Below are 7,925 nucleotides of genomic sequence, written 5' to 3'. Positions count from 1 at the left end.
AACTTTTCTAAAAGCAAATTTTTTAAACTGTGATCTATTACAGCTCCAAAACCAGGTTTTTTTAAGATCCATCATACATCTACATGATGGAGTGGCTATGACATTAATGGAAATCTGAACGCTAGCGTCTTTTTTTTTTTAAAAAAAAAAAAAAATTGAGCATGCTCAGTAGGCAGTTTTGTACGAGTTTTTTCATTAAGATGCTGGGTCTTTGAGAATTCTTGACCAAATTATTGATCTGTGTTTATAATGAAAACACTACCATTGCCTGCGGTTTTGGGAACAAAAATGGAGCTACCATAATGAGCAGATACAACATTGCACTGGCTCAAGTAAGACTTTTGCATCCTGTTTTTGAGATTTAACTCTTTGTCTTCTAGTTTTCTGCAATATCCCCTTGTTTATGACGGGCTACTACATCCCAGTCAAACATTGTAATACCGTTTTTTTCTAAAAGTTTGCTTACAGCCCCTGACAGGCAAAGAAGTCCTCTCTACCTTGGATGGTTTCACAGCCAAGGCTGTCAAGGAATGGGTGAAAAGTAATTGTTTTCAAGTGTGCCCTTTTACAATCATTTGTTTGCTCTGGCTCTTTCACGAACAAAGGCTATTGTTGAACACATCCAACTAAACAAATAACTCATCTTGGGGTCCCTTTAACAGCTGCCTTAGTACAATGATCTATTTACATATTACCCTAAAATTGAAACTGAACTCTTTAATGACATAATCCAGCACTATAATACAGAAGAAGCATATGTTCAACCCGACAGCTGAACAATCTCGTAAGCATATGATTTTTGGACGTAAATGCTTGTATATCAAATACAGCTCAATGCAATGACTGATTTCACTGGGTTTTGTATGTTTTTTTTTTTTTTTACTGTTAACATCAAAATTATACTGCCTTTCTCAAACCAGATATGACAAGAATACACAAAACAGATGACAATATTCAACGTAAAGAATTCATCTACTGTGTCATCTTGTGTTCCTCTTTGCACTATCCTTTTTGTTGATAAACCAATGTAGTAATCTGTGCTTTCCTGCACATTCCAGGGTTTATCTTACCTTTAGTCTACCCATTTTACTTTCATGTGGCTAGAGATTAAAGGATGATCTTACAGATGTTGTAAATTAGTCAGCAGCAGGCATAATCATTATTAGGCATGTTGCAATAAATGTTTGGAAGTTTTACATATTTTCCAGAGCACACTTAGTTTAAACCACTGCAGTTTGATGGTTTCACATATGACTTTAAAAACTGAAGCAGGAAATTAGTTTACATTTCTTCAAAAGACCAAAGCCATTGTCAACTTTAAGGTCATTTTCAAAGTAGAGATCCCACAGAAAAAGCTTAATTCAATGAAGTATTTCAGCTTTTGCTTAAAACTGGTTTAATATACTCCAGGATAAATACATTATCGATTTACTGAAATTCAGAATAGAATGGTTGTCCTATCTCCCAGCCAGGACAGAGTTATACGTCAGACCTCACACAGAGCAAATGTTACCACCCTATTTTGCTCGAGCATTCTAAAAGTTAAATAACATTGTACTTGATTTTCAGATAATTGATTGACTCTCATTCCTTAATCTTCCGATTAGCTATTATATGACCAAGATTCATTCCAGAAATGGCATGAGGGGGTAAATTCCTGTGGTTAATTCCTGGATAGCAGCTGCTCAGGGGGATTAGGATCCTTTTGTCTTAACTTTGAGGACTGAAATGTTGGCAAGCATTACTTCTCCTGTATCACCAGGCAACGTCAATTACGTTTTCCACAAGAAACAGTAAATCATCTTTGCTATCCTGTAATTTTTTTTTTTTTCCCCTGTTTACAATGTGTTCTGGAGTCTTTCAGTAGAAGTACAGTTTTCTATCTGCATCACTGTGGAATTAATTCAATAAACACACTGAATATTTACCTAGTAATACCTCGTGTTTATTTGTACTTCTAAACACACCATCATACTGCTACCACAAGAAAGTCTACTGCCTGAGATCAACTCCCCGATGAAAACATCTGAGACTCTTGCAAAGCAGGTGATACCACTGAATGTAGGCAAGTACGTTGAAGAGTCTGTAGTCAAGGTGCACTTTCCTTTGGTGGAAACACCAAAATAGGTCATTTCATCCTTACTTTAGGAGAGCTTCCAGCTTTTTGGTGATATAATGTTCTTAAACAGTGGCATTTATGGATAGTGCTTTTGATCATCCCCTATTGGCTTCAGACTTTCTTCTATTTGGCAAACAATGACACAACTGAATTATACAGGCCACTTCCCCATCAGAACCACAGCAACACAAAGTACCAAGGTCAGGATGCCATCATCCCTTAAGAAAGTCTGGCTAATGCAGAAGATTGCTTCAGCAGTGTGAGTTACTGCAAGCATAGAAAGTCTGTTCTCTACTACCTAGATTGCAATCCTAGGCACTATTAAGTTTAAAGTTTTAGTTTTATGCATTTTGGTTATAGTTTATTGTACTTATCATTATATTTTTCATTCTTGTCTCCAAGGCATTTTTCCCCAGGTTTATCATATCTAGAACAACATCCAAAACTCAGGAAAGAAGACTAAGGTTAACAGTTTGGCTGCTATGGTCTAAATGAGCAACCTAGCAAAAAGAATCTAAACTTTTTCAGGAGAGAAGGGGCTGGGGCTGTGGGAAGAATTCCCCAAAGAATTCAGGGCCAATGCAAACTTTCTGCCATACAGGCAACATTAAATTAATTGATTACTGTCTTCAAGTTGTCATAAAAAAAAGACAATCCCTTTCTAAAAGAAGGTGTGAGAAAATTATATTCCCAAGAATGGTCTGAAGAGAGTTAATAAACCATACGTGGCAGATGTTAGTCACATTACGTGTTGGACTTGATGATCTTAAAGGTCTTTTCCAACCTGAATGATTCTATGATTCTACTTAATTGCAGGTGATATGAAGCTGAGGATAGCCTGAGAATAAGTAGTCTAAAGAACAGAACATTTAATGCATTTAATGATCCTGGCAAATGTAGGGGAATTCTTTTTAAAGCCAATGGCAGCTTTTCTGGAATAAGGGTAGAAGCCAGATGGTGTTCTTCTAATCAGTGGTCCAACTTATGCCACTAAACTTCAGTGCACATTTCAGATGGCCTTTTGACAATATATGCATGGTAAGACTAAATTTTCCTGGAAAGAGTTTATCTTCTAAAATAAGGTTAATTTAAATAGGATTTTCTGTAACTGTACAGGCCATATATTGTGTAATGTTTTGAATAAGTATATGTTTAGAACAATGGGCAGTGCCTTTCTCTCAAATGACTGAGCTTTATATAATTAAGATCTGTAAATAAAATGCTGAGTTCAGAACTGTGTTATCAAAGTACTGCATCCTTGAAAAGAGTCGACCTATGAGACAGCATACTCAAACATATCAAGAGCTTTCATGCACTGAGTAACTTATTTTATCAAAAGTAATTTAGATTATTTCCTTCAGTGTTATGTTGCAAGGGAATAACATTGGAAAGTCCTTCTACAAATCAACTTGGAGATATGAACTATAGGAAAACTGTGTCAATATTTTCAAATGAGCTGCTTACAAATATTTACGAATTTTACAGGATACAAATATTTACCGCATTAATATTTCTTAATATAAGTGTCTCGTAGTCTTCCTATATTACTGCGTCAAACAAACAGCAGAAAGAACCTGAGCTTTGTTTTTGCATTGGATCAGATTCAGTCCCTCTCAACTGAGAACACATTTTCTACTACGCACCATTGGGATGAATGATCAAAAAACAATCCATGTGGTTAACAACAGATTAACAAAGTGCACTGCATTCAGAGACTAATAAAGACAACTATACTGCTTTCCATTATTTTTCATGATTTGATGACATTGCGCTCCTTAGGCTCCTGTGTTTACTTAAACACATCGTCAATCGTGGTTTCATGCTTCTTCAAGTACTATGCATAATATGCTGAACTCTGCAGCAGTCATTTCAGTAGCTGGACTGTGGTATTGTTCAAGACACCTACTTAACAAACACCTAGATATGGTTTTCCTGATGCGTTTTGATGGTAGAATTTTAATTTTAGTCTCTAAATCCTTGAATAGGTCACCTTACAAGTTAGGTTTTTAAGTATTTTTCATAAGAGAAGTGGGTAGAAGGCCTGCTGCCTGCTGCAGCTCCTCCTTCTGTAAATGATCCCTCTAGTTCTGAGATTGCCTGTGTGATTAAGAGATTGCAGGAACGAGTCCATAAAATAACTTGAGTACTCTTATTCTTATCTGAGAAAGAGAAGCAAGTGCTTAAAATCTCACCGTACTAATGACATTGCACATTTTATAGTATCGCACTTCCATAATGGTGACATGAAACATGATGCATTTTTACTAACTGTATGGGTTCCGCTAGCTTTACTTATTGCAGTAGACTGTGCAATCTTTTTTTTTGTGAGAGGTGGGGAACAGGTCATATGCTTATTTGTCTCTGGTTTGTGGCTTGCAGATACTTTCTGTTACCAACAACACAGAATGTGCGAAGCTACTGGAGGAAATCAAATGTGCACACTGCTCACCTCACGCTCAGAACCTATTCCACTCACCTGAGAAAGGGGAAACACCTGAAAGAGAACTAACTCTTCCCTACCTGTGCAAAGACTATTGTAAAGAATTCTATTATACTTGCAGAGGTCACATACCAGGTAAAATCTATAACAAAATACGGGGATAAAGGATGTCTGGTTTGAAATGTTGATATTGCCTGAGCGGTTACAGATCCAACTCTTCACTAGGTAAAATCCCCGTTGATATGCGGGGGATTTTGCCCAAGCAAAGACATAATATCTCAGGGTCTTCACAGCAGATCTTACGTAGTGAGGTAAATATTTTGAGTGCTTTCTTGCCACCCTCCTATTAAACTCTCCAGGAAGCACAGCACTGTTGTCAAAGGCACCTGAAACTATTACCTTTGCTGAACGATTAGCGTGTTCATTCAAATCATGTAAACAAGCAGTTGGCCATCCCAAAGGCTATTCTAAATGACAGATAGCTTTAAAATGCAAGAAATAAAGGCTGCTGGCTATTTGCTGTAGACTCTAAAAGCTGATGAGTAAAGTGTTTTTTCTGGTTTTGTTACCCTAGAAACTGAAGTTTTTTCCACAGGGTTTAAAGCCCACTGAAATCAAAGGGAGCTATTCGATAGACTTTTGTGATCTTTGAATCACTTCCAACATGCTGTTAACAACCAAATTCTTAACTAACCTAACACTTCCTCACTGTAGTCAGTAGAGCTAGCCGGACAGAACTAAAACCAGAATTTGACCTGTGTTGTCTAAGGCAGTCACCAAGTGTGTGCTGTCACTTGTAACTGTAACAACGAAATAACCACAGAAGATGGTTCTTTTAGAAATACTGTCTTAATACACTATTATATTAAATAACATCTTTGGTATTCTCAATAGTAAATTATTTATATGTTTAAGACTGTCATTTTTAAACTATGCTTTTTTTCCCTGTCCAAACACTACTTACAAATAATGCCACACAGGAGAAAATAATTAAACTGGTTGAGATGTTTTTTTTCACTAGCAACACTGACTGGAAAAATGAGTTGATAGCGATATGAAAAATGAGTTTTTGAATAGTCATTTTTGACACATGAACACAGCTTTGTAATATAATATAAACATATTTGAGTAAAGGGGATAGTTTAAGTGGATGAGATTTGGAGGAGGGTTTTTTTAATTGTGTATGTACAGTGTGTACTTGTTTTTCCCGAAATCCCATGAGTGCAGGGATTTTTTGCAGCATTCTTTTACTGACTTGAGAAAACATTTTGAATTGACTTACTTTTTCCCTTTACTGTGGTTTAACATGTATCTCAACCCATTCAAATATGAAAATATTATTATTGTCTTTATAAACTAAGAGATGTTTCTAAGGCTTTCTTAAACCAGCTGTTTCTTGCTCTTTATCACATTCCCCAAAGCAAAGCAGAATAGATCACAGTTGCCAAGACTGCCTGCTGAACAGCGATAACAGATTAGATATTCTAAATGTTTGGCCCATATAAAAAGTCAGCACAAAGACTTTTTTTGACGTGAGTTTGTAGCTAGTGCAAATGATTAGCATATTCTGCAGAGCAAGTCCCTCGTAGTTGTTTTGTGAAATGCTGTGTTTCTGAGGAAACAATTTGTTTAATTGGAAAAAGTGAAGGAGGGAAAAAGGAAAAAGAAGGAGGAGGTGGAGGGAGAGAGAGAGAATGAGAAAGTGCTGAGCAGCACAGGAGCTACAGCCACAGGAACCTCACTCCTCAGATCAACATATGTGGTGACGAATGACAAATTTATTTTTCTACAAAGTTTGTGTATATGTAAAACTGCTGAAGTGCATCAAGATGTCAAGTGCTTTTTGTGACCACCCAGGTTGCCTTGAAAGATAACCAGATGAAAGCATAACTTTAGCACTGGACAGAGCACTGTGCTTTGCAGGAAAAGAGCTTACATACTTTAGCGTCAGTTAAAATAGGATTTTTCCTACATCAATCAGATGCTAATAATCATTCTAAATACTTGTTCTGAAAGTGGGTTGTACTAACAAAAAGTTCTTGCATACTTACATCCACCAAGAGGGTTAATTTGGTGACTTGACTGGTACGTATGGTTGTTGATACCTATGCTACATGTGCTATACCTTTTCTGAAGGTATTAATTAAGATTCAGGTCCCTCTTTTTGAGAAGATAGCCTATAGAATTTTAATATAGTTTAATAGTCTTCTACATTTAAAAATATAAATAATTAAAATAACAACTTATTTGGGTTTTCTATTTTACTTGTGAGACACATATATCCATAATAATATTTACTGCAAAAGAAAGAATAAAATAGAAAATGTGGAAGCTATGTTTTCAGCTCAGCCTGGAGGATTAGACAAAGAGTTGGAAAGTAACAGGCCCCCAAACCCAAGGTCTCTGGCAATGATTCACTGTGCATTTGTTAAAAAAGTCAAATAATTACTCTTCCTCTATTAGGGAGTGCTAATTGTTTCTGAACACCAATACAAAGGAGTTCAAGGAAGTTGCTGACTACAACAATAATTTTATCCCTTAAGTCCTGCACAAATGAGAAATATTATTAGCAGTTTAAGATAGCAAGCATCTTTTCTGGAATTGAAATTTTAGTGGTACATATTAACCAAGAAGACTGAGAAATTATACATCAGTTTTTTGCATGAGTTAACTCCAGAAATTAACTTATTGTTCTGTCTCTTTTTGCAAAAATGGAAACTGTTGCAGATCCTTGGCTAACTCTTTTGCAGACAATAGTTTGCCCACCGGTTATGACTGTATCAGAGATTCCATTGACTTCTATAGGAATATCCAAAGAAAGAGTGGACCTGATTCTTTATTCAAACAGAATAGTAACAATAGCTGTTAGGATTGTATGGATACGTTAAAGCGGTGGGGTGTGATGTTTCACAAAGTCTACGAGATTAGAACTTCCCTGCTTCATCTCAAGTGACTGTTCTCATTATTTCTCAACTGATCTTTACTGTAAGCCTCAGTTTAAGTGATTACTGATGGAGACACTGGAGTTAAGTGACTTAATGAAGTATCTTCAATCAATATGAATTTTCAGTTTTTCACGGTAATAAGAGAAGACTGTAAAGCTAGAGAAGCCAGTAAAGAAAGGCATGGCTGATTCTCTCTTTAGGCATGAGCAGAAACTTGATCCATGCCAGTGGAAGTGACATATTCTAAGGAACAAACCTGTGGCACAGCCACAGTGTGTTCTGCCATCCAAGGACATCGGACAGATTCTGACCCATGCGCTCTCCTTTATTTTCATTTGAAGAAATGGGTTCCAGATGATCATGGGTGAATTCAGATCCAGGCCCAGACCTAAATCCAGGCATTACCAGAACAGGTGCTTGA

General features: G+C 36.5%; 1 protein-coding gene across 1 annotated transcript in view; it reads left to right on the top strand.

Annotated features, from left to right (window-relative positions):
* The window catches only part of LOC104364419 (hedgehog interacting protein), a 74,654-nt gene that overhangs the window by 2,651 nt on the left and 64,078 nt on the right, over window positions 1-7,925 (top strand). The window contains exon 2 of the mRNA XM_042796931.1: window positions 4,499-4,694. Coding sequence (XP_042652865.1) covers window positions 4,499-4,694 — 196 coding nt within the window. The remainder of the gene's footprint in view (window positions 1-4,498; window positions 4,695-7,925) is intronic.

This window comes from Tyto alba, unplaced genomic scaffold (assembly GCF_018691265.1).
Source record: "Tyto alba isolate M040663 unplaced genomic scaffold, T.alba_DEE_v4.0 Super-Scaffold_23, whole genome shotgun sequence".
Taxonomy (NCBI): domain Eukaryota; kingdom Metazoa; phylum Chordata; class Aves; order Strigiformes; family Tytonidae; genus Tyto; species Tyto alba.
Note: the sequence above shows the minus strand (reverse complement) of the source record. Positions and strands in the feature narration are given on the sequence as shown.